Source organism: Cyclopterus lumpus, chromosome 15 (genome assembly GCF_009769545.1).
Source record: "Cyclopterus lumpus isolate fCycLum1 chromosome 15, fCycLum1.pri, whole genome shotgun sequence".
Taxonomy (NCBI): Eukaryota; Metazoa; Chordata; class Actinopteri; order Perciformes; family Cyclopteridae; genus Cyclopterus; species Cyclopterus lumpus.
In genome coordinates this window covers 2,835,725-2,862,976 of record NC_046980.1, presented here as the reverse complement: position 1 = coordinate 2,862,976, position 27,252 = coordinate 2,835,725, and the positions used below count along the sequence as shown (strand labels likewise).

The 27,252-nt window shown below is 42.4% G+C and overlaps 2 protein-coding genes across 16 annotated transcripts in view; one reads left to right on the top strand and one right to left on the bottom strand.

Moving 5' to 3' along the window:
* Window positions 1-117: 117 nt before the first annotated feature.
* Window positions 118-12,992, bottom strand: LOC117743790 (dual specificity protein phosphatase 19-like). 3 transcript variants are annotated; one of them, XM_034551641.1, is made up of 5 exons: window positions 12,838-12,992; window positions 10,448-10,692; window positions 4,687-4,733; window positions 3,018-3,170; window positions 118-834 (listed from the first exon to the last, which is right to left on the bottom strand). In XM_034551641.1, the coding sequence occupies exons 2-5, from the start codon at window positions 10,674-10,676 to the stop codon at window positions 652-654; spliced, it is 612 nt and encodes a 203-aa protein (XP_034407532.1). In that variant the 5' UTR covers window positions 10,677-10,692; window positions 12,838-12,992; the 3' UTR covers window positions 118-651. The 3 variants fall into 3 exon arrangements, with proteins under 3 accessions (XP_034407532.1, XP_034407533.1, XP_034407530.1); XM_034551642.1 differs by lacking the exon at window positions 12,838-12,992 and adding an exon at window positions 10,939-11,010; XM_034551639.1 differs by lacking the exon at window positions 12,838-12,992 and adding an exon at window positions 10,803-11,009.
* Window positions 12,083-27,252, top strand: part of nckap1 (NCK-associated protein 1) — a 29,056-nt gene continuing 13,886 nt past the window's right edge. For 4 of the 13 annotated variants that reach the window (XM_034551547.1, XM_034551552.1, XM_034551549.1 and 1 more), the window contains exons 1-9: window positions 12,090-12,400; window positions 17,609-17,626; window positions 22,533-22,643; window positions 25,206-25,298; window positions 25,386-25,442; window positions 25,870-26,012; window positions 26,101-26,191; window positions 26,300-26,437; window positions 26,545-26,593. In XM_034551547.1, coding sequence (XP_034407438.1) covers window positions 12,293-12,400; window positions 17,609-17,626; window positions 22,533-22,643; window positions 25,206-25,298; window positions 25,386-25,442; window positions 25,870-26,012; window positions 26,101-26,191; window positions 26,300-26,437; window positions 26,545-26,593 — 808 coding nt within the window. In that variant the 5' untranslated portion in view covers window positions 12,090-12,292. Of the gene's footprint in view, window positions 12,401-17,608; window positions 17,627-22,532; window positions 22,644-23,362; window positions 23,514-25,205; window positions 25,299-25,385; window positions 25,443-25,869; window positions 26,013-26,100; window positions 26,192-26,299; window positions 26,438-26,544; window positions 26,594-27,252 lie in introns of those variants that run through there. The other 9 variants (XM_034551551.1, XM_034551554.1, XM_034551555.1 and 6 more) reach the window with 9 other exon arrangements.

The window sequence follows — 27,252 nt, the reverse complement described above, 5'->3', positions numbered from 1 at the left end:
CACAGGTTTTTTCACGTACTTATTCCATTTTTAGACAAATTACACACTCAACGCGTGCATACAAGTGCTTCAAGCATACATTTGGCAGCCAATGAAGTTTGACCTTTATGTTGAACATTTAATTGTTTTATTGCAAATACATTTTCATTATTTCTGTGTGTTTGAGCGAGACATTAAAACCCCTTTAAATCATCTTCCCCGCAGCAATTTGATGAGATTGAGCCATTGACATTTTCATTATAAAAAAAAAAAAAATTAAAATGTTGAAAAATTAAACCACAGGTAAGAGAAAAGAGGGTGTAATGTGATAAGAGTCCCCGTGACAAAACCCCACAGAGATATATCACTCAAATCTGCAGCTCCTCTTTTAGCACCTTTCAGCTCATTGGTTCAACTTTCTCAGTCCCCCCAAAAAAAGCCTTTAAAAACCAACTGTACGCTTCCTGCTCAGCATCCAATGACAGTCTGGAGAAGAGCTCGTGAACATAGTGGAGCAATTAGCAGCTAAAGATCCAGATACTCCCTTTAGGAGTTGGTGGAGCCCAAAAACAGAGCAAAAAATGAACGTAAATGTGTATATTTATATATATATATATTGTTTAAAGCTTATATATATATATATATATATATTTAAAGCTTGTTTCAGCTGCTTTAAGGTTTGTAGCTCTGTAGTTGCTGGTAGAAGCCGGGGTTCGGGCGGATTGAGGGCCTCGCCATCTTCACCTGGCTGTACGCATCGTCAAACGAAAGCCCCTCCCCCAACATCAGGTAGCCAATGACGATGGAGGTGGAGCGCGATACGCCCGCGTTACAGTGAACCATCACAACACCGTCCTGTGGACAGAGAAAGCCAGTGTGTATATATATATATATATATATATATATATATATATATATATATATATATATACACACATATATATACACATAAGATAACTAGTATATAATATATATAAAGAGGTCACTTGGTGTTAGAAGAATATAAGAAACATAGTTTATCTTAACATGCAAATGGGATTCAATTGGTTGTGCTCAAAGCATTTAAATTGACATTTAAACATCCAACTCTGTTGTTTTGGAGTAATTTCAGACATTTCAGACTAACACTTTTTTTAAAATATATATATATAATTTAAAAATGTTAAAACACGTTCAAATCCTGGTGAAAATCTGTAATTTCCAACTTTCCATCACCTCTGAAAAGCGGCATTAAAGAGAAGCAAGAATAAATCCGTCTGTCTGCGGGTTTTTTGTGCGTGTCGAAAATTCGCGGTGTGATTAATATTAATGTCGACGTAATTATTTTACCACCTTAAGTGCCGGTGCAGGAAATTATTATATATATATTTTTTTTAAATTCCAGCCAGATCTTTAGACAATAGGCCCCCCCGGCTCCTGAACCCCGAAGCTCAGCATACTGTCACGCTCGCCTCACATCCCATAATACAAGTCTCTCCTCACATTTTTATTTATTTATTTATTTCGTGCACCTCAATTAATACCCACCGCGTGCGTCACCGGAGATTTTAAATTGGCCGGTGGCTTCGCGGCGCCTCCTTTTTTTTTTTTTTTTTTCTTCTGTCCGCCGTGTAATTGACGTGTTATCGCTGTTATCGCGCTGCTTTCATTTTTTTTTTTTTCAAGATGGCGACCCAATCAGGCAGCTCCTCTGGGGGGGAACACAATCAAATGAAGCGGGACATCCGGGGAGAGAGAATGACATCGGTCTTTAATACGTTTCCATCAATCAAAGAGGGGGGGGGGGGGGTTCCTCATATTACGTGTGCTGGTGTCTGCAGTCACACATCAGCGCTTGTTTTTCTTCCCTTTAGTAAAAAACAACAACAACAACAACAACAAAAAGACTTCTGCAGTACAAACTCAGCGATATGATGCGAAACACGGAGGCTTGATTTGGTTTCTTGTTTTCATATCGCTGCTCACATCACATTATGGTCTGCTTACGGTCAAATCTCCAGACACACACACACACACACACACACAGGAAATAATGCTCTGCTGGGAAATAATCCCTTAAAAAAAAAAAAAGGTATTACATGCAGCACATGAGGGGGGGGGGGGGTGTACATGTTGACTTTCTTACATTAAATGACCCCAGCGTGGTCTTTCATTAGGTATTCCGCCCGCCCGCCTCTCCTTTGTGCTGAGTTACAGATAAACTGGCTGCGGATGTAAATGGAGGCAGAACGGCAGCGAGCGCACATTGACATGTTGAATCAGACGGATTGGGATGAAAGAAATGTTTTAAAAAAGAGATTTAATGCATTTTCTTATCTGGTAACAAAAAACATTCAGCTGTGTGTGTCTGTCTGTGTGTGTGTGTGTGTGTGTGTGTGTGTCTGTTGCTTTGTTTACTAGATACTCCAAAGATTATGATTTTAAAAACATATAGCGGGCAGATTGAATATTATTTTGTGTATAATATGCAACAGTATATATAAGAATGAGTTCCATCTCAACAAACGACATAAATGCCTTTTAAATAATCAGAATCAAAAAGTATTTATTAGAATTACGTTTAATAATCCATGTTTATTAATGCTACACAAACACTTAAAAACTGAAAGAGGCTAATACTTTTCAATTTAAGCTACATTTTGATGATGATCATTCTTCCTGATTTTGTTTAATTAAAGAAATAGTTTGATTTGTGTTTCTTGCAGAGTTGAGATGAGATATGACGCAACCTTATTGATCCTTTAAGGAGATTGTTGTGATTGATCAACAAGAAGGAGAAAAAAAACAATAGATGAAAAATATAATGAAAGTGCAAAACCAAAGAATATAAATAAGAGATGAGATACATTTAAAAGTTATATTGTGCATGATGTTAAATATTGAGATAAGAAGATTGATCACGTTTTTCTGGTAAATATGAAGCTAACTTAGCTTAGCACAAAGGCTGGAAACAGAGGGCAACAGCTAGCCTGCCTCTGCCTATACGGCGCACTCAACAAGTCATTGAATGACCTTCTTGCGACCTTGTAGATGTGTACCTTTTCTCGTGCCCCATCTACGAAGGCGCTGCATTCCCCGAGGTAGGAAGTGATGTCCGTGTCCGGGAGGTCCAGGATCTGGAGCGTCTTGTAAACCAACTGATCTGGGAACAGGTTGGAGACTCCGTAGGCCACGTTTAACACGTGAGACACCTGGCGATGGGAGAAAGGGGACGGCACAGTCCGTTTTATTTCACGAGTTGAAGGATACATCCGGTGATATTTTTTGATGTTTCGAATTGACAACAAACGCCATGAAAAGACCCCAAAACTAATAATGAATGTCTCTGTGTATCTAGAGCCTGATATGTCTTCTTCCTCTGGGCCGGAGAGCTCTATTGTTGTCTTAAAAGTGTTGAAAACACATCAATGAGTCTCACTGTTGTACATGCTCTTTTATTACTATGAACACACACACACACACACACACACACACACTGTCGTTCATGCTGAATCCCAGATACACTGTGCTGCTGCACCAAGTGTGTTTCAATCCCCCAACAAATACACTATTTATTTGAATAGCATTTTCCTATTTTACATTTACGTCCTCGACTGAGAGAAAGACACATTATTGTTGTTTTGTTGTTGTTTTTTTGTCTTTTCATGGGATTTATTGACAGAATAACGTTCTCTTTCATAAGAAGACAGGCTGGTACAGATCATATTTCATCACTAATGAAGAAAAAACCTGGATATATGTTTATGTATTCATTTATAAGGAATTGATTAGAAGTAGTTTGACTATTCTTTTTGATCAACAGACCAAAAAAAGCATTTTTTGTTGTAAATTGCCAGATGTTAAAGGTGCAATAACGGGATTGGGAGCTTCAACACATGAAGCATAGACTTCTATACAACCAGAAGAGTCGCCCCCTGGTGGTCAGGAGAGAGAATGCAGCTTTAACACATGAAGCATAGACTTCTATACAACCAGAAGAGTCGCCCCCTGGTGGTCAGGAGAGAGAATGCAGCTTTAACACATGAAGCATAGACTTCTATACAACCAGAAGAGTCGCCCCCTGGTGGTCAGGAGAGAGAATGCAGCTTTAACACTTCTATACAACCAGAGGAGTCGCCCCCTGGTGGTCAGGAGAGAGAATGCAGCTTTAACACATGAAGCATGGACTTCTATACAACCAGAGGAGTCGCCCCCTGGTGGTCAGGAGAGAGAATGCAGCTTTAACACATGAAGCATAGACTTCTATACAACCAGTGGGCTCAAACATCATCATTTTTGAGCCCACTGTCATGTCCGAGCTACAATATCTATCTGAGAAAACCCCGGTTTCTGCTTGTTGGTTATCAAGCAGTCCGGGTTTCATCCCAGAAATAGGAAGCGAAGGTATTTGTAACCTCCCCAATTCATCATCCCGACACTGCACAGGCAGCAATATGCTCACGGCCACTGCAGAGAGGAGTACTCACATTCCTGTGATGTGGAGACCGAGTGTAATCATTTACTCCCTCTACTGAGCCGAACGGTCACTGCACCGAGTCACGAGGGCCCCCTCCGGCTATCGGCATCGGTTGCTGCCGACCCCGCGGGGGGGGGGGGGGGGGGGGGGGGGGGGACAGCAGACACCTGCACGGTCGCCTCTAATCTCGTGTCACCGCCATCGCAACAAGGCAAGGGCACGGCCCGCTGCATCGATCGGCCCGCACTGACCTTATATCTCTGCAGGGTGTCAATGTCGTGGGCTGCATCCTGAGAGGCTGGAAAGGCAGAAACAACTTGATGAGGAGACAATAGACCAGAGGGCACGCCTCTACAAATACAAATAAATTCATAACGCTTCCTGCAGGCTGACAGTAATTGCCCCTGTTGTAAAAATGATCAAATGCTGCATGAATATTTATGTTTATATAATATATATTATACATCTGCGTCTCCGTTTGACGTGAGAGAAACAGCTTAATCCGGCCGTACAGTACAATCAAGTGTTGTGATGACGATGCAGCTGGTTTTGTTCAAACTGTAAACATTGATTTATCTTTTAAGTCGTTTATCAAAACTAAAGAGACAAACGCTTCGCTGGTGGCAGGCGTGTGTGTGTGTGTGTGTGTGTGTGTGTGTGTGTGTGTGTGTGTGTGTGTGTGTGTGTGTGCTGTCGTCGTCGTGAACAAGAATATCTCAGGAACGCATGCAGATAATTTCTACAAATTTGGCACAGACGTCAACCTGGACTCCGGAAGGAACTGATGAGATTTTGGAAGTGAAAGGGCAAAGGTCAAAGTCACCGCGACCTCACTTGTGTCCCATATTTCATGAGGGAACTTCTTAGAATTTTTACGCGAGGATGAACGGGTGAAGATGGCATTTTTCTGTATTTCTTTTGACATTTTATAGACAATAAATGGCTTAATCACAAACACAATCAAAGGATTAAAGGATAATGGAAATAACTTATTTTCCCTGTGGCCTTATTTCCTCATCATTTAAACAAGGGAACCGTGCTAGAATGTACTCTTTTTGATAATACTACTGTACATTTACTTGAGTAACATTTTATATTCAGGACTTTTATGAATAATTCATAGACAATAGTATTTCTATTTTTACTTCTTCTAGTTCTGCCAGTGTTTCACAAAGAAAGCTACGAAACCTCACACATAAAACAGTCAATTCAGGTGCGAAAAACTTTAGCAGCTGGAAGCAAATGCTGCATCATATCAGCTGTATCACTAAGAAGAAAAGCTGAAAACAAGGGGGGGTGGGGGGGGGGGGGGGGGGTGGGGGGGGGGGGGGGATATCAGTCAGCGGAAACCAACATTAAAAAGGCTTACAGCCACGGAAATAAAAAAGTCGGGCATATGATTTGTCGAGTGGCACTCGACTTGAAAGCCGCAGATATAAACACACAATACTATCTGCATCTGCAGAAAAAAGGGACGGATTTTCATGAAAAGAGCGAGCGGATGCGTTTTCATGGCAACGGCGAGAATGACAAACGCAGCCGAGGACGCAGGTCGGAGACTAATGGAGGGAATACAATTAGAAAAAAAATACAGCAAAAGCCGACCGGTGGCGTCTGTTTTTCGGCCGAGAGAGAGCACACGATCATTGAAGGAGACAGTTAAAGCAGAACGAGGAACGGTCTCTTTCAATTTGTCCGATAACTCCTCATGAGTAGCAGGAGCTGGGGGGTAATTATGTGAGCGAGGCACATGGGCAGGAAGTGTGACGGCAGGACTTCCTCCAGGCTTACACGGTGGATGCTCTGCAGCGGCTCACTCGCCTTCAAAGTAGCTATACTAGCGCTCTGCAGCGGTGGCCGATCCACTTTCCCCCGTGATGCCAGATCTCAGTCACGTTCAACGTATTAACTTGGTTTAAATGATATATTTAGAAATAAAAGATATACTTTACTCGCTCGACAAAAGCCTGCCTCTTGCTTTCGATCGTTAAATACTTAGTTAGGTTGAGGAAAAGATTGTTAAATACTTAGTTAGGTTGAGGGAAAGATCGTTAAATACTTAGTTAGGTTGAGGGAAAGATCGTTAAATACTTAGTTAGGTTGAGGGAAAGATCGTTAAATACTTAGTTAGGTTGAGGGAAAGATCGTTAAATACTTAGTTAGGTTGAGGAAAAGATTGTTAAATACTTCGTTAGGTTGAGGAAAAGATCATGAAATACTTAGTTAGGTTGAGGAAAAGATTGTTAAATACTTAGTTAGGTTGAGGGAAAGATCGTTAAATACTTAGTTAGGTTGAGGGAAAGATCGTTAAATACTTAGTTAGGTTGAGGAAAAGATTGTTAAATACTTCGTTAGGTTGAGGAAAAGATCATGAAATACTTAGTTAGGTTGAGGAAAAGATCGTGAAATACTTATTTAGGTTTAGGAATGCAGGATGAGACCAGCCTGCAATATTCTCATCTATTCTTCATTAGTACTTCATGAATTTCGTTGTACTGCAAGTCAATATATATATGTCTACCAAGTGTAATGAAATCTCCAAAGACAAAGAGGCATATTAATATGAGAGAAACCTGTCAGACGTTCAACAAGGTGTCTGATCCTGTCAGGTAACAGAGCCCTGAGCCGTTTGATGCTGTTAGCAGTGACCCGCTTTACAGGAGAGAGTCACCTCTATCGAGCCCAACAGATGTAATATGTTATTGATCCCCGCGGAGACATTCTCCCGTAGTGCGGTCGAGCCACGAAACGGCACCGCAGAGCTGCGAGGGGATTCAATGTCGGGCTCAAGGGCACTTCGGCAGGACGGATGCCTGCTGACATGTGCGGGTGTCGACCGGCGTCCTCCGGCTAAAAGGGAGGTCACCAAGCACCCTGAGGTCTAAATGAACCACATTGATATCGATATTGAGCGGACTGGAATACTGAAGTGATGGAGACACGATGAAACTAGTGGCAGTACGAGCAGCAGCGAAGGTAGTGGTTGTAGTAATAGAGGTGGTAGTGGTTGTAGTAATAGAGGTGGTAGTAATAGAGGTGGTAGTGGTTGTAGTAATAGAGGTTGTAGTAATAGAGGTGGTAGTGGTTGTAGTAATAGAGGTGGTAGTAGTTGTAGTAATAGAGGTGGTAGTGGTTGTAGTAATAGAGCTGGTAGTGGTTGTAGTAATGGAGGTGGTAGTGGTTGTAGTAATAGAGGTGGTAGTGGTTGTAGTAATAGAGGTGGTAGTGGTTGTAGTAATAGAGGTGGTAGTGGTTGTAGTAATAGAGGTGGTAGTGGTTGTAGTAATAGAGGTGGTAGTGGTTGTAGTAATAGAGCTGGTAGTGGTTGTAGTAATAGAGCTGGTAGTAATAGAGGTGGTAGTAGTTGTAGTAATGGAGGTGGTAGTAATAGAGGTGGTAGTAGTTGTAGTAATAGAGGTGGTAGTAGTTGTAGTAATAGAGGTGGTAGTAGTTGTAGTAATGGAGGTGGTAGTAATAGAGGTGGTAGTAGTTGTAGTAATAGAGCTGGTAGTGGTTGTAGTAATAGAGGTGGTAGTGGTTGTAGTAATGGAGGTGGTAGTAATAGAGGTGGTAGTAGTTGTAGTAATAGAGGTGGTAGTGGTTGTAGTAATGGAGGTGGTAGTAATAGAGGTGGTAGTAGTTGTAGTAATGGAGGTGGTAGTAATAGAGGTGGTAGTAGTTGTAGTAATAGAGGTGGTAGTGGTTGTAGTAATAGAGGTGGTAGTGGTTGTAGTAATAGAGGTGGTAGTAATAGAGGTGGTAGTGGTTGTAGTAATAGAGGTGGTAGTAGTTGTAGTAATAGAGGTGGTAGTGGTTGTAGTAATAGAGGTGGTAGTAGTTGTAGTAATAGAGCTGGTAGTGGTTGTAGTAATAGAGGTGGTAGTGGTTGTAGTAATGGAGGTGGTAGTGGTTGTAGTAATAGAGGTGGTAGTAGTTGTAGTAATAGAGGTGGTAGTGGTTGTAGTAATAGAGGTGGTAGTAGTTGTAGTAATAGAGGTGGTAGTGGTTGTAGTAATAGAGGTGGTAGTGGTTGTAGTAATAGAGGTGGTAGTAGTTGTAGTAATAGAGCTGGTAGTAGTTGTAGTAATAGAGGTGGTAGTGGTTGTAGTAATAGAGCTGGTAGTGGTTGTAGTAATGGAGGTGGTAGTGGTTGTAGTAATAGAGGTGGTAGTGGTTGTAGTAATAGAGGTGGTAGTGGTTGTAGTAATAGAGGTGGTAGTGGTTGTAGTAATAGAGCTGGTAGTGGTTGTAGTAATAGAGGTGGTAGTAATAGAGGTGGTAGTAGTTGTAGTAATGGAGGTGGTAGTAATAGAGGTGGTAGTAGTTGTAGTAATAGAGCTGGTAGTGGTTGTAGTAATAGAGGTGGTAGTGGTTGTAGTAATGGAGGTGGTAGTAATAGAGGTGGTAGTAGTTGTAGTAATAGAGGTGGTAGTAGTTGTAGTAATAGAGGTGGTAGTGGTTGTAGTAATAGAGGTGGTAGTAGTTGTAGTAATAGAGGTGGTAGTAGTTGTAGTAATAGAGGTGGTAGTAGTTGTAGTAATAGAGGTGGTAGTAGTTGTAGTAATAGAGGTGGTAGTAGTTGTAGTAATAGAGGTGGTAGTGGTTGTAGTAATAGAGGTGGTAGTAGTTGTAGTAATAGAGGTGGTAGTAGTTGTAGTAATAGAGGTGGTAGTGGTTGTAGTAATAGAGGTGGTAGTAGTTGTAGTAATAGAGGTGGTAGTGGTTGTAGTAATAGAGGTGGTAGTAGTTGTAGTAATAGAGGTGGTAGTAGTTGTAGTAATAGAGGTGGTAGTAGTTGTAGTAATAGAGGTGGTAGTAGTTGTAGTAATAGAGGTGGTAGTGGTTGTAGTAATAGAGGTGGTAGTGGTTGTAGTAATAGAGGTGGTAGTAGTTGTAGTAATAGAGGTGGTAGTGGTTGTAGTAATAGAGGTGGTAGTGGTTGTAGTAATAGAGGTGGTAGTGGTTGTAGTAATAGAGGTGGTAGTAGTTGTAGTAATAGAGGTGGTAGTAGTTGTAGTAATAGAGGTGGTAGTGGTTGTAGTAATAGAGGTGGTAGTAGTTGTAGTAATAGAGGTGGTAGTGGTTGTAGTAATAGAGGTGGTAGTAGTTGTAGTAATAGAGGTGGTAGTGGTTGTAGTAATAGAGGTGGTAGTGGTTGTAGTAATAGAGGTGGTAGTGGTTGTAGTAATAGAGGTGGTAGTGGTTGTAGTAATAGAGGTGGTAGTGGTTGTAGTAATAGAGGTGGTAGTAGTTGTAGTAATAGAGGTGGTAGTAGTTGTAGTAATAGAGGTGGTAGTAGTTGTAGTAATAGAGGTGGTAGTGGTTGTAGTAATAGAGGTGGTAGTGGTTGTAGTAATAGAGGTGGTAGTGGTTGTAGTAATAGAGGTGGTAGTGGTTGTAGTAATAGAGGTGGTAGTGGTTGTAGTAATAGAGGTGGTAGTGGTTGTAGTAATAGAGGTGGTAGTAGTTGTAGTAATAGAGGTGGTAGTGGTTGTAGTAATAGAGGTGGTAGTGGTTGTAGTAATAGAGGTGGTAGTGGTTGTAGTAATAGAGGTGGTAGTGGTTGTAGTAATAGAGGTGGTAGTGGTTGTAGTAATAGAGGTGGTAGTGGTTGTAGTAGTAGAGGTGGTAGTGGTTGTAGTTATAGAGGTGGTAATGACAATAATATAATGTATTGTAATTATTTCTGGGACAATATATTGTCCACCAAAACCAGTTATTGTGACAGGCCTATTATGGGTATAGTAATATTTGCAGTAAATATGTCCCGATAACTGCAGATTGTAACAATAACAGTGGAAATAACAAATATGCTGGTTCAGTGTTAATGTATGGTAAATACATGTTGAAATAAACAGTAGACTAGCACTCGTAGTAGTAGTAGTAGTAGTAGTAGTAGTAGCATTAGTAGTACTAGTAGTAGGAGTAGTAGTAGTAGTAGTAGTAGTAGCATTAGTAGTACTAGTAGTAGGAGTAGTAGTAATAGTAGTAGTAGTATAAGTATTATATTACCCAGCAGTAGAAAGGGCCTGACAACCCCAACTTGAAGGTCCAGACTTTTATCTTCTACGAATCCACATGCCCCCTCCTCCTCCTCCTCCTCCAGCTCTTCCACCTGCTCCTCCCCTGCATCACCCCTCCTCTCCATCAGCCTCCGGCCCATCACGGTGGTGACGCGCGTGCACTGTTTCTTCAGGCGGCCTTTGGAGAAGCCTTGGATCTCCTGAGACAGCGAATGCATCACGCCGGGGTTTAAGCTGAAAACAAACCGAAGACCGAGAGGTTAACCAGGGCGCGGTAGTTGTATTTACATCCAGTAATGTGGAGGTACATCAAACTGGAAGAATCATTTCTCAGAATAATATACCCTTTAACTGTGTTAGTTCTCAGTGGATTTACAGTTACAGTTAATAAGGCAGCCTAAAAGCCGACCATAACGTGTTGATGCCTTTATTTATGTTTTACTTATTTATTACAGCTACAGTATTTAAAGTATACAATACAAATCGTGTGGTTTCCACCGCGCGTGGAGCAGGCAGCGTTGAAGGCTTTGACACAGAACTGACAGCTGAGTCGGAAGCTGCGTCAACAATGCGGTGCGTTCAGTGGTAACAGAGAAAGTCGGGCATACGGCTACAACCGGGAAGTGCGCTCAGGGTGTGGCTGGTAATGCTGTTAATTTGGTTTATTTATTAACTAATCTATCTCGCTGTGTATATATTTATCAGATATGCAGTTTGACAGAAAGTTGGCAAGTTTATATGTAATGTTCATACAATAACAAACAAGCGGACATAAGACACATTACTGAAAGAATGCCCACGATGAACCACCAGGTTTAACTTTTTACTGCACTAAGTTAATTTTATATTTTTAGATCCTCATTACTTTTTAAATACAAAATATAAATAAACTAATACATTAAGATGTATTTATACAGGTTAACCCTGCAGTATAGAAACTAATACAAGTTACCAGCTGCAACACATAAAGCATCACTTATTATAATCCTGTAAATAAATAAATACATATACATGATTCTGATATTGGCCATTTGACAAAATTAATACTTTTACTTTTGTCATTTTAAGTATATTTGTAATACATGACTACATTATAGGATAGATTCACTGTGTTTAAAAGAGTTTATACACAGTATTTATATCAGTATAGGAAGGGGAAATATTACAATAGTATTCAAACGTATTAGCAGTGGTGGAAGAAGTATTTCTCTTACTCAAGTGAAAGTAGAAATACCACAATTTTATAATACTGTAAGTGAAAATCAATTTAAACACCGCTGTAATAAAGAAGCTGATTCCTGTAGAGCAAATATTACTAATTTTGCATAATGAGTACTTTTACTTTTGGCATAATGAGTAATATACTAATAGTGCTTTTACTTTTGGTATTTAAAGTATAACAAAGAAGTATTCCTTTCACTCAAGTGACAGTAGAAATACCACACTTTGATAATACTTAAAAATGGACTAACGCGTTTTAATAATAAGAGTATCTGATTCTAGTGGGAGCGAATTTGACTCTGAGGTTTACTATTAACTAAGGCCCCTGAACGCACCGTAAAAAAAAAAAAAACAGGACAACTCCTCATCGTCCCTGCGACCGAGAAAAAAAAAAAAAAAAAAAAAAGCAGCAGCAGCAGGGAGACGGTGGGTGGAGTACAGGAAGCTGCTGTCCCCTCGAATACGAACATGGGTACAATCTAACACCGGCTTAAATCACACTACGAACCCCAAGAAGCTGCGGAGATTTGTGGTATATATATATATATATATATATATTGTTGTTGTCCTCCTCCGGATTGAATTGGAAGATTTAACCCGATAAAGCGAGAAGATGTCGCGGGGAGTGATCCAGCCCAGCCAGCAGAAGCTGGCGGAGAAGCTCACCATCCTCAACGACCGAGGCATCGGGATGTTGACCCGTGTTTACAATATCAAGAAGGTTCGCACACACACACACACATACACGCACGCACACGCACATGATTAAATCCTTCAAATTACACGTATTGCTCGACACGCAGTGTGAATACTTGATTAGGTTAGCTAGCTTTGATGGTTTCTATCTATAGGTTATATATCGGTTTAACGTGTCCCTGCTGTTTTGTATAATACCCACTGTTATTATGTCCTTTTTTATTTTTTAAATAGGTTAATGTATATATGTATATATCTATATAAATATGCACCTTTATCCTAAATGTGTCCCGTGTATCGCTCCGCGAGCTTATCGCGTTAGCTTCGCGCCCCCCCCCCCCCCCCGATCCGTTTTGAGACGGGAAAACGGACGTTTCAGTTGGGGTTTAAACACGCGCGTGGACCGGAGAGTGCATTTTAAAATCGAGTAAGCGTGAACGGAAACCGTCAAATGTATCTCACCTGACCCGAATTCGGTATATAAAAAAAACAACCTCCCGTCAGTTTAAAAAAAACACCCCAAAAAAACTAAGCTAACGTCGGCTGGTAATGGCGGCGGCCAAGCTAGGCTAAGCTATGCTAGGCTAAGCTAACGGGCGTCGTCTCTGCTGCTGGCTGAAGCCAACAGGTATTAGTGTTGATAACAACGAGCCAGCTATGTGTAGCGTTAACGTCACAGTGTGTGTGTGTTTTAATTAAAAAATACTTAAATATTCCAGTATGATGACTACAAATAATCCCCTCTATATGTATTAAAATATAACATTAAAACAACCCTGGAAGGGCAAACGGCTGTTTACATTTGCTAAATGTCTTATGTAATCCAATATAAACTTCTCAATTAATTAGATAAACTAATTGGTTTCAGCTCAAATATATATATATATATATATATATATATATATATATATATATATATATATATATATATACACATATAGTTTATTCTTTTAAGCCCCTCTCAGTGGTATAAACATGACATCTGCTGCTTCAGTTTACACCATTACAGTGCAGTAGACACAGTGATGCACACACACACACACACACACACACATATATATACGTCTATTAACGTTACAGAGTCTTACATTGTGCTTTGTGTGTGGGAGGATAGTGGTTCTGTTTGTGTGGGACGAGCCTGTGGGCCTCAGTGTGTATGATGAATAAAAAAAGACGAGAGGTCAGTCACATCCAAAGTTAAACTCTCTGGAAGCCCATGGTTCCTATTTATTGTCATTTTAATTGCCTTATACTGTACACAGTAGTTATTTTGTAAGTACCAGGAAATGAAGGCGATGATCATCAGATCATTTTATTCCCAACTAAAATATCAGATAATTAGCCATCAGAAGAACCGACATAGCATAATGTAAACTTTTTACTTTACGTGGTGAACACATCTGTGTGTTTTTATCCTCTGTGTAAGTTATACGACAGTATGAGCAGTCAGACACAATCATAGAGATTCTGCTGCCGATTACTCTCCTTAGTACGCCCTTCCTTTCCTTCCCTCCTTCCTTCCTTTTTTCTTTTGATCTGTCCCATCATTCTTCACATCTCTCCTGATCTGCCTCACCATAAGGCTTCTGAATGCTGTTCATTCGTTCCTTATTCCTTATTTGAACCTTGTGATATGAGAAAACTCTCTTACTACCTACCAGCAACGACTTCATCCCAAAGCTAGACATGAAGGAGCCAAGGACTGTAACCTGTGATGCAATCAGTGGGCTCATTCTGCTAACCTCGATGGCAATTTGGATCTTTTAATTCCTAAAATTCCTTCCATAAATTTCGCCGCTGAAGTAGCGCTCACAAAGTGTCTCTAATTCAACAATTATATTTCTCAATGAACACACAGGAGACAGACTTGGCTGTCTTGTTTCTACCTTTTTGGGAGAGAAAGTAATTCATGCTCACTAACAGTAAAATCACCATCTTAAGATCACAGCAATGTTCTTTTTCATCTCAAAGCATATTCACTAATTACACACCATTCACTGTGCAGAAGAAAAAAAGAATTCACCTCCAATTAATCTTGGCTGAGTGGCATTAAAGTTTTCTTTTTGTTTGCTGTGCTTATCTTTCAGCCAGTGGACCTGCTAACATCATATTTTTGCACACAGCACTTCCAGAGTATTTATCTTTCTTAATCTTGCTTACACTCAGGAAACCCCCCATAGGCTCCGAAGCTACTGTGCAGTTAGGTTAAAATATAATTAAAAAAAAAAAAGTATAACGACTGCAGTCAAAAAACAACAACATGGTCTCTGCACTGGACTGGATGTTGTTTAATTACCAGCAGTGCGATCATCTGGAGCATCAGTCGTATCCACAATGGGTGCAACAACATGACGAGCTGTGCATTTTAATGCAGTTAGGTGTTAAAGCCCTGCAGCAGAAACCACCTTCAGTACGTGAAATAAACACCCCTGTGACACAGTTTTTAGAAGTTAGCGATTATACTTGTGTTTGTACTGATTTATTGCCTTTTTCCCCTTTTCTATGTCCAACTAGTTCAGTTTTCCTGTTAACTCTTTTTACGACACTGATTGTTTTTCTTGTTTTTAGTTTTTCTTAAGTGGTTTGTGTGAGATCAGGATTATTTTTCTTCTCCTGTCTGTGTGGCGGCAACTTTTTCTACCTCTTCACGCCGCACACGTCTAACACCTGTTTTCTGCTCGACAAAATCGGCATTTCTTTTTCTTCTTTTTTTATTTTTGTTGTTGCCCAGAATACAGTGGCCCGGTAATAAGCCACGGCCTACAGCTACGGTGGCTCAGAGGGGACAAAAGCTGCAGTCAATACATGAATAATTACCTACTGGGGGGAAATAATTACAGGTGGACATTTAATGAAAAGCACCCCTGATTACGAGGGGCATGTTTACCACACATTTGTTCCATTTAAACATTATTTTATGCGCTATTAGGGTCAAATTTCCCCGAGACCTCCCATCAAATTCGCATGAATCAAAATGGCTTGTGTTCCCCTGTACTCTGCAGTACAAACAGAGTTTTATCAGGCGGTTATTTACATTTATTTGGGTAAAGTTGGGTAAACCTGGGTAACAAATGGGCAGTCGTGCCATAGAGGGCTGCGAGTCTGCACCAGGTGCCGAGTCCCTCCTTTTGCATGTCGGGTAGCTGTAGCGTTGGCTCGTCCCTCCACTGTGGTTCACACGGCAGCCTAAAGGTTTGCTGAGGGAATCCTCCATTTCTCATGCAGCGTGACTCTGCATAAATAAAGAGGGATTTCTGTCACGTAATGCACGCTGTTGGAAACACACGAGTCAGTGTCAGTTTAAAGCAGAGCCGGTTAAATACCGACAGAGTCGACGTTGAATAGTCATCCAAATTATGGCCCAAAAACTCGTCAGAAGAATTAAATGCAGGTAAAAAATAAAATAAAAATGCGATGATTGTCGCGTTAATAATTCTACGCATTTTCTCTCCCTGACCTTTTTTTCCTTAACTGTTCTTGTTCCTCTTTTTTTCTTCGACCTCCCAAAAGAAGAACACCTCGGCAGATAAGGAAAGGGACCGATCGACGATGCGTAGTTACGCTTCACTCGAATCATTGAGAGTTAAACTGGTCGCGGCCCCGTCGGCACTGTATGGTTCTGCTGTATCTGCTACCTCACTTGCATAATTAAAAAACAAAAACAAGTGCATTGCTTTAACCAGCTCATCTTGTGCTGTAGTCCCCCAGGGGTCCTGTAGGGGGCCGGGCTTTCATTTCTGTAAACTATGCAACCATATGATGAGAATAGATGCTTTTTTTTTTCTCCCCTGATACCGATTTGATACCTGCCATGTAAAAAAAAAAAAAAAATGATAGTGACATTATTAAAGCAGTCGTATTTAATGTGGATCGTTCACATCTGTCCTAAACCTGATCCACTAAGTAAAGGTCGCTATCCTGATCTGATGGGTTTTATCGTATTGGTAGAATTCGGCTGACAGATATTTAGGTTTTTGAGGTCGGTACTGATATTAATATTTCAGTATCGCGTAACAATACATTTACACAATTTTATAAAACATAAGCACACAACATAATCAAACAATCTTGATAAGTAGGAGATATTACAGTTGAAAAATATATATTTAACTGATTCACGAGTCATTTCCATAGTTTCTTGTTACCAATCGTCCGACACACTCGCCTAATATATATATTATTTATTTAAAATGCAAACCATAATTTGGTGTTTCAGATTTCATTAAACATCTTTTTTTTTCTTTACAAAATGTACCAAAACACCGGCGACGAGGAAGATCTTGAGTAGATAATGACAAGAATAAATAGGAAGAATGTTTAAATTATGACCTCTTAACTAAATATATATATATATATATATATATATATATATATATATATATGATTATATGTCTACATAGACTTACATTAATAACTATCTGACACTCTACCTGTCAACATCACTTTGGCTCAGTCCTCCAGAACCACAACACCTTATTTTGGCCTCTTCCCCACCAGCCGGCTAAACAACCGAATCCCCCTAAAAGTGCTTCTGGAATCCAGTAGAAATAAGTGCGTCGCGCTGCCGTGTGTGTGTGTGTGTGCGCGGGCCCCCCAGCCCCCCCCCCCCCCCCCCCCCCCCCCCCCCCCCCCCCCCCTGTGTAAACCACGACACGACCAAACATTCATCACCAGCGATGAGGGAACACTGCATTGTCAGTTGCTAGGCAACAGCCACGGAAATGTGGAGCAAATATTGCAGCCGGTGGGGATTAAAAAAAAACAAAACTGCAGGGCCAAACTTTGTCTTCTTCACCGTTCTGTATTCAAGACGGACATATTATTTCAGCACGCACACACACACACACACACACACACACACACACACACACACACGTAGGTAGGGATGCCACACTCTGTGTTACTCTGCAAACAGCGCGCGTCAAAACAAGTGTTAACATGATCACATGTCGGCGCAGCATGTGTTGTTTTAGTTTCATTTAATTTTTGTATGTGTTGTGTAAAAAAAAAAAAAAAAAAGACAGAATGGCTGTCCTTAAATGAACTCTTAGGTATGCAGATAACACCTGTATGAGAGCAGCTGTTTTAAGACATGCATGTGTGTGTGTGTGTGTGTGTGTTTGTAAGCGAGTGTGTAGAACCAGTGATCCAGCAGTTTGTCTGGTGGGCTCTTTGTTTTTGATTTCTTCTCTTCTTCTCTCCGTTCCAATGCTTCCCCCCCTCTCCTATGCAGCAAGGACAAGTTTGGAAGGTTTGCAAAGTTTATCACCTTCCACTGATGAAACCCCACCCCCTTCCTCCTCCTCCTCCTCCTCCTCCTCCTCCTCCTCCTCCTCTTCCTCCTCCTCCTGGCTACCTGTACTAATCTGTTGGTCCTCTCCGTTGTGCCTCCCTCCTCTTCATGTCTGAATCTGCAATGCTGAGAGTAAAAAAGCCGAGCTCCATTCACTGTCATGGAAATCAAAGTGCTCGTGACTCAGCATTCACGTGCACTTTGTTTTGTTCGGGGCAACAAACGCCGAGAAAAGCAGATTTGTGAATTGCAGAAACTAATTAAATATACTAATTAATATTTTCACTGATGTATTTTAATATTATATATATTTGATCTGAATAAATAAGTAGATACTATTTATCCAGAGTGGCTGTGGCTACAGTGTGACTCTCAGCCCCTCCACATGGTGGCGATAGTTAAAAAATATTAATAACATAAATATATATTTGTTTTAATGAGCCATAGAAATGATATTGATATTGACAAAAGTCAGTTCAATATTATCTTGTTTGTATTGTTGATTATATATCCACCAACTACTGTTTCTATTGTCCAATTATGCAGAAAGTATAATTCATAAATTAACTGGTTTGGAAGAAGTATTGAGATATTTTTACATAAATAAAAGTAACAATACCACAGTGTTTAGCCCCGCACTGAAGTACACAAATATTATCAATAAAATATACTTAAAGAGCCAAAAGTAAAAGTACTCATTATGCAGAATGGCCAATTTCAAAGTATTAATAATTTCTTTTATATTTGTATTATTCTATTGTCGCTTTAATGTTTAAATCATGATAATGTTGGTAATAATTTATGATTTTAATTGTGTATTTTGTATTGATAAGATACATCTGCAAAGTATTTAGTTACTTCAGCTGTCAGATACATGCATTGAAGTAAAAAAACAAAATATATATACAATATTTGCACAAGTATGTCAAAATTGTATTTATTCAATTTCTTATACGTATATTATAATTTTATACTTTAAGTGCTTAAGTAAATGTACTTCATGTACATTCCAGTCGATTTATCGCTGACATTTACATATTTTTCTTTTTTTTTAGAGGCCGGTTTGATCCTAAAAAGTAATTTTTTTTTAAGTACTTGGAGAACAAAGTGCAAAGTGCACAAGAATGAAGGGAAGATTCACGTCCAGCTCTCTAGCGGCTCTGTTGCTAATCACGTCCAACCATTCATTCTTTGGAGCAGTTAATCCCTCCTCTGGAAAACAGGAGAGAGCTCCTCTAATGTGAGGAACGAGGAGATAAAAACTAATTCATCTCAGCGAGGACGCGTCTTCTTTCTTCTTTTTTTGCTGTGCTTTATGCAGACTCTGAAGGAACGCTATTAAGGTGCCACGGGGAGGTGGGGGGGGATATTTCATCCAGTAATTAGCGACCGTAATTGGTTTTCGGATGTCGGTTTCTCTGGCCCTGTGCTGTAGTCGAGGGTCCCCCCTCGCCGTATGTTACAATGCGGAGGACCCTTTGTGTTAATCGCTGCCCGGAGTGGAGGAAACGATGGCGGAGGTGAGACTTGAGGTCTGTTCTGGTATCCAGGCAACAGCTCCCTTACCCCTCCCCTGACCACTGGGTTTATTCCCATGCCCTGTCCCCCTCCTTCCATCCATCCTTTCATCAAACCCACCCCTCCACCCAAAACCCAGCCAGCCAGCTTAATGCACCAACCACCACCACCACCACCAGCACTAATGGACGGTGCCAGAGAGAATGATTAATAAATCTTCATGCTTTTGTTCCGTGATGCTACGCAACCACACAGTCTGTCCTCCTGAAAGCAAACATAATGACTAGTGAGTAAGTAGCCCAGTTGAAGCTGAATCATCTGGTGAGACGTCTACAAAAACAACAATAATCCAGGTCTATAGTGTAGCAGGAACACGGTTTTGCATGTTTTAGTCCATTAATTACAACTCATGTATAAATTACTCTGTATTACTGCCACCGCTTATCCAAAAGCACTAGGTGTTTACATTGAATGTTTGTCAATGTGTTGTTCCCTTTATCTCGTTTGTCCCCTGCAATGCAGTTCTGAGACCAGACATTGTTTTTGTTTTTTTTATGTGGCTTTCAAGTGATGGTGGGAATTTCCGACATTTGTAAAAGTCACATCCACGTCTAATCAAAACCACGCGGTTAGAATAATGCGATTTCGGTAGTTTCTTAGCTGTTGGTAGCTTCTCCGGGGGAAGTTGGCGTTTTCCTACGATCATTCGAACGCACCGTCGAGTAAGTAAGTAGATCGGCAACGTTTATTTAGAGTATAAGCATCGTAAATTAGCGCGGAGAGCCGTACGCCGAACAAACACAAGCGCAAATCATCAGCGCAGACCTGAGACAAAAACAAAAAAAAGATTCAGAGTTTGGGCTAAAACGTGTAAAACACTTGTATAGTCCTTTTTATTCAGGATACCAAATGTTATGTAAATAACCGCACAGTGCTACATTTATAGCGGCCAATGTAGTGACGTGTGTGTGTGTGTGTGTGTGTGTGTGGTATTAAAATCCTATTGGTGGTGGTTTTTTTATTTTTATGTGTCAACAACCCACCCAACCCCCCCTCCCTCTAAGTGTCCACCTGCAGTCGTCGGTGCGTTTAAGAGCCAACAAAAAGTCAGCGTGCCCATTTCTGTTTTTCTTTTTTTTTTTAAGTGAGTGAATTAGCTTCAGCTAACGGACTGAACAGGCTTGGTAGCTAGCGGGACACGTATTGTTTAGCTGGTTTTTAATCCTCTGGATAATTTACCTATTTTTTACATTTTTAATTATTTTTTCGGGACTCTGATGTGATTCTGTAGCGGCCGTAGCTAATCTGTACGTTAGCTGGATGTTCAACGTTTTTAATCCTAAATGGCAGAACACCTATTTTGGTGCCCTCTGCGAGTTGAAGGTCGCACCGATCGTCACAGCGGGCGTATCGCACTCAGCACCATCGCTAGAAACGTGACCGCTAGAAACGTGACCGCTAGTAGCGTGACCGCTAGGAACGTGACCGCTAGGAACGAGACCGCTAGGAACGAGACCGCGTGACCGCTAGGAACGTGACCGCTAGGAACGTGACCGCTAGGAACGTGACCGCTAGGAACGTGACCGCTAGGAACGTGACCGCTAGGAACGAGACCGCGTGACCGCTAGGAACGTGACCGCTAGGAACGTGACCGCTAGGAACGTGACCGCTAGGAACGAGACCGCTAGGAACGAGACCGCGTGACCGCTAGGAACGAGACCGCTAGGAACGAGACCGCTAGGAACGAGACCGCTAGGAACGTGACCGCTAGGAACGTGACCGCTAGGAACGTGACCGCTAGGAACGAGACCGCTAGGAACGAGACCGCTAGGAACGAGACCGCTAGGAACGAGACCGCGTGACCGCTAGTAACGAGACCGCTAGTAACGAGACCGCGTGACCGCTAGGAACGTGACCGCTAGGAACGTGACCGCTAGGAACGAGACCGCTAGGAACGAGACCGCGTGACCGCTAGTAACGAGACCGCTAGTAACGAGACCGCTAGGAACGAGACCGCTAGGAACGAGACCTCTAGGAACGAGACCGCGTGACCGCTAGGAACGAGACCGCTAGGAACGTGACCGCTAGGAACGAGACCGCTAGGAACGAGACCGCTAGGAACGAGACCGTGTGACCGCTAGAAACGTCACGCAAACCGAAGTACAGGTCCATTAGCTGCGTCGCGTCGTTGCTGGGTAGAAACGTGCACATTTGCCGCGTAGTCTCTTGTGTTTGGTAACTGTTACTTTCTTTTATTTTTATTTTTTTTATGGCCTTTTTTTAAAATGTGGAACTGAATCCTCAGAGCGGTCAAAGGCACTGACTTCTTCTAGGATTGGACGAACTCTGCACATTCACTCTTGTTCATGGCACATGCATGCGCCACATCTTCCTCACGACTACACTACCCATAATGCATGAGCGCTGTTGCTTCAGACACTGACCCAGATGAGCGTTAATATAAAAGAGGCAGATCTGTAGGTGGAGTGAAATAATAGAAGTAGGGCTTTTCTCTCTGGCCACTCATCTGTCTCTTTCTCTGTACATGAGTTCTCCCTTTCTTTTCTCCCCCCCTCCCCCCCCCCCCTTCTTCTGTTTCATTCAACCCCTTCTTCATCTTACCCGTCCGTCACTCTGCCCGTCATGCAGTGGTACTAACCAGCGGTGGCTCAGAGACGCTTCAGTTCTGAAACTGAAGCCCTCTCGTGACTTGGGGACTCTCTCGGTGGTTCTCATCCTCCCTGTGTGTGTGTGTGTGTCGTGGAGAACGTCTAGCAAAGAAAATAAATTATTGGATGCTTAAATGCATTTACCCCCAAAGGAAAAAAAAAAAGTGTAATTTGGTGTATTTGAACCCGGCACCTGTGCTAGGCCCATCTGACGTCTTCTCCACCGCCCCCCCCCCCCCCCCAGTTGAGAACCACCGATCAGTTCGGGCTGGTTTATCCAAAACATGAAAACCACAGACTTCCAAACTTAATTCAGCAAAACCTTGGAACCTCCTCGTTGTCGCGCACAGGGTCACTTGCAAATCAAGTTTGTGAGTGTGTGTGTGTGTGTATGTGTGTACGTACGCGCGCGCGTTTGTGTGTTTTTGTTTTCATGTTTTGAATACGCCCTCCGGGATAAACCAGTTTTCACTGTGAGCTCTAAATGTTTCCTCCGTGATGACCTCACATCTAACATGCCCGACCGCGAGGACGGAAAATGTTAGATTTAATATCAACGGAATCGGAATCTGTATATTTTAGCCTAGTTTATTTATGTTTATTAGTAAACAGCCGTGTGCTCACCGTGGTTTTTTGTTTTTGTTTCTCCTCGTCTCCTCTCCTCGTCTCCTCTCCAGGCATGCGGCGATCCCAAGGCCAAGCCCTCCTACCTGGTCGACAAGAACTTGGAGTCCGCCGTTAAATTTATTGTCAGGAAGTTCCCCGCCGTGGAGACGAGGAACAATAACGTAAGTCCTGTGTCCGTATGTTGAACGTCTGGAACTTAGAAAAACATCAATCGCAATATTCATTATTATTTGATTTGTTTGTTTTTATTTATTCACTCATTTAAATGTCACAAATAATCACAAACCTGCACCACATGGTAACCGAAGCCGTAAGTTGGAATATTGACTCTGTTTGACTCAATCTGACAAACCGAAATACTGAATTTATATATTTATTTATTTATTTGTATTTACTGGAGCGAGAGACGGAGGTCGTTACAGCAGTGTATCGGTGAAGAGGGACCCCCTCTTGGTGTGACACAGTGTGTTATGTACACACTGTGTATTGTTACACAGATAACAATAAATAACTTACGAATGTACTGTTCCTATTTTGTTGTTGTTGACGGATTCACCCCCAAAAAATGTTGAACAATCAAGTGACATCACGAAATTACATTTTTGCAGATTTGCGTGTGCGTGCGTGCTTTTATTTGTGTGTGTGTGTGAGTGTGTGTTCATCAAATGTTTCTTTCAGCTTTACTTGTTAGTTTAGCTGTTTATGTCAAACTGTCATTGAGCAAATTGTGTGTGTGTGTGTGTGTGTGTGTGTGTGTGTGTGTGTGTGTGTGTGTGTGTGTGTGTGTGTGTGTGTGTGTGTGTGTGTGTGTGTGTGTGTGTGTGTGTGTGTGTGTGTGTGTGTGTGTGTGTGTGTGTGTGTGTGTGTGTGTGTGTGTGCGCGTGCGTGTGTGTGCGCGTGTGTGTCAAGCTAACTGCTTTATTCGGTATAACTGTGCAAAAAATTGTCCCTTACGTTGTTTTCTGCTTTGTTTCTGTGTTTGTTTGTGTTTTGCATGCTAAACTCGGCTTATTCCGGACTTGTGCTTTTTGGTAAGTTTTTGTATTTTAGTTCACGTACATACGTTTATTTATTTTATTTTTTTACCTGTTTTTTAAAGCTGTGTTTTGGAGTGTTTTTTTTTTTTTTGTTTTTTTTGCCGTTGCTCTACTTTCCCCTCCTCTCCGCTGGCTTTTACTCTCCACCCTTCATCCACTGAGTGACTGTGTTAACCGCCTGGTTCACCGGCCGCCTGGTTCACCGGCCGCCTGGTTCACCGGCCGCCTGGTTCACCGGCCGCCTGGTTCACCGGCCGCCTGGTTCACCGGCCGCCTGGTTCACCGGCCGCCTGGTCCACCGGCCGCCTGGTCCACCGGCCGCCTGGTTCACCGGCCGCCTGGTCCACCGGCCGCCTGGTCCACCGGCCGCCTGGTCCACCGGCCGCCTGGTTCACCGGCCGCCTGGTCCACCGGCCGCCTGGTCCACCGGCCGCCTGGTTCACCGGCCGCCTGGTTCACCGGCCGCCTGGTCCACCGGCCGCCTGTCGGTTGGTTCGAGGGCTTGATGACCGACTGCCTGTTTAGGTGGCTGGCTGCGCCAAAGAGTGTCACAGAGCTGATGCACTGATTTAGTATTATTATTATGATGAAGAAGAAAAGACCTTCATCACCTTCCAAATGTCTTAAAATGGTCTCCTTGGTAACTCCTTGGTGCAGCAGCCGTGTTCTGGTCATTCCTTTTCTTCCCACGTCATCTTGTGCAGTTGAACTGGTTAAAGTTACAGTTCTGACTTGAAACGGTGTTAAATTTACATACAGGTTCCTTTTCTGTCATGTGAATAAAGAAACACTCGAGTTCACATTCCAGCTCGTTAAAAAAGATTGACGCGACAAGTTTTATTTTATTTTAATTTTGTATTTTTCTTTTCTTTCGGTGCTTTTGTTTCTTTTCTCTCTTCTGTCTCTAAACGCAGTCGAGAGCGTCCGGCTTTGCTTTGATAGTCAGATTTCACTTTGGTCAAACACATTTCTTTCTCTTTTTTTAAATTTTGTTCATATTCTGATTTTGTTTCCAAACAAACAAACAAATCTTATTTATAGAATGGAGAAAAAAACATGAGAAATAATTGAATAATTTCACAGCATTCAGGAGTATTTCTCCTCCTGTATGTCCCGACAAATATAAAAATGAAGGAAACGTTTGACCAAAGTGAAAATACATTTTTAATCTGTTTTGTATCTCGTTATCTGTGCGTCTCTCTTTTTTTTTTTTAGACCAGCTCCAATATCACTGAATTATTCAGCAACGGTATCTAATTTATATCCATTTGCTGTTTAATTTAGTCAAAAAACGCAAAAAAAAAAAATTAATTTGAACAAGATTTAATAAACTGTATTGATCCCTGAAGGGAAACTCAGTAATTACATTTATTTTAGAGATAGAGAGAGAGAAGGGTGCGTTCCAATAACTTCATCTTTTCTTCTTTTTTTTTAAAAGTGTAACGTGGAAGAAAATTAAATTCTTATGGGGAAAACAGCTTCAAGCCGATAAATTTGATGCACCACTTATTATAGTTGAATATTTAGCATCTGCACGAAGAGTTTTCTGCTCCACAGAATCAAAACCGCAGTCTTTATACACCCAAACGTAAAGAGAGACGCAGTAAACGATAACAGATACTCCGTATATTCCATATCAACGACCGCGGTCAGAGTAAAACTGTGCGTGTGCTGCCGCGTCCACAGCAACAGCTCGCTCAGCTGCAGAAGGAGAAGTCGGAGATCCTGAAGAACCTGGCGCTCTACTATTTCACCTTCGTGGATGTCATGGAATTCAAGGTAAGAAGCCGCGCACACACACACACACACACACACACACACGGTTAGCAGTGTTCTGGGTACTGACTTTGACTCCTTCCTCAACAGGACCACGTGTGTGAGCTGCTGAACACCATCGACGCCTGCCAAGTCTTCTTTGACATTGTAAGTGCTAAAAAAAAACTTCCTAAATGTGAATGTATTTTTTTTTTTTTGGGAAGATCTTTTCTTGTGTTTGATTGCATTAAATTGCGCTCGTGTCCTTTTTAATGTCACGCGGCAATATTATAACAAACGTATTGCCGTACGTTCATGGTTTTATTGCACGAGAGAACAAAACAAACACAATATTGCTTTTTAAATTGTGTCAGATTTTTAAATATGTTGTACGGCGACCTTGAGTGCCTTGAAAGGCGCCTTATAAAACAAATGTATTATTATTATTATTATATTCACCTGTGGTTCTCTGAGAAGATGTTTATTTGAAGGCGGCGTGGAGGTTTCTCTTCCTGCTTGTAGCTGGTGCTCATCAAACTGTTGGTCTCATTTACCTCAGCAGACATTTGATGCTTTTTGTTTCCCCCCCCGTCAGACGGTGAACTTTGACCTCACCAAGAACTACCTGGACCTGGTGGTGACGTACACCACTCTGATGACGATACTGTCTCGCATAGAGGAGAGGAAGGCCATCATCGGGTTGTACAACTACGCCCACGAGATGACGCACGGAGCCAGGTGACTGGAGAACAACACGCACATGAACACTAATGGTGAACCGTCCACGTGCTAACTGTGTGTGTGTGTGTGTGTGTGTGTGTCGCAGTGACCGCGAGTACCCCAGGCTGGGCCAGATGATCGTGGATTACGAGAACCCGTTGAAGAAGTTGATGGAGGAGTTTGTTCCCCACGGAAAGGTGAGAGGACCGTGACTCCGGCTCTCTCTTGAGTTACTCCCCTCCCCGTCTCACCCTCTTCACCCCGTCTCACCCTCTGCATTCCCGTCTCACCCTCTTCCCCTCCAGTCCCTGTCGGATGCATTGATCAGCCTCCAGATGGTCTATCCCAGGAGGAATCTGTCCGCTGACCAGTGGAGGAACGCCCAGCTGCTGTCGCTCATCTCTGCTCCCTCCACCATGCTCAACCCTGCACAGTCGGACACGGTTAGCACGACGCCGTCCACACACACACACAGATATATATTTATATTTATTTATTTTTAATTTAACTCTGAGAAGTGTCTTGATGATCCGGTCTGTCTCGTCTCTAGATGCCGTGTGAATACCTGTCGCTGGACGCAATGGAGAAGTGGATTGTTTGTAAGTGAACTGGTTCCCTCTCCCGTCCAGATAACAGTTTTTTATATTTTGTCCCTCGGCTTCTTACCACTTGCTCCTCCTGTGACCTCCCCGTCTTTTCCTGTGACCTCTCCTTCTCCTCCTGTGACCTCTCCGTCTCCTCCTGTGACCTCCCCGTCTTTTCCTGTGACCTCTCCGTCTCCTCCTGTGACCTCCCCGTCTTTTCCTGTGACCTCCCCGTCTCCTCCTGTGACCTCCCCGTCTCCTCCTGTGACCTCCCCGTCTCCTCCTGTGACCTCTCCGTCTCCTCCTGTGACCTACCCGTCTCCTCCTGTGACCTCCCCGTCTCCTCCTGTGACCTACCCGTCTCCTCCTGTGACCTCTCCGTCTCCTCCTGTGACCTCTCCGTCTCCTCCTGTGACCTCTCCGTCTCCTCCTGTGACCTCTCCGTCTCTCCGTCTCCTCCTGTGACCTCCCCGTCTCCTCCTGTGACCTCCCCGTCTCCGTCTCCTCCTGTGACCTCCCCGTCTCCTCCTGTGACCTCTCCGTGACCTCCCCGTCTCCTCCTGTGACCTCTCCGTCTCCTCCTGTGACCTCTCCGTCCTCCCCGTCTCCTCCTGTGACCTCCCCGTCTCCTCCTGTGACCTCTCCGTCTCCTCCTGTGACCTCCCCGTCTCCTC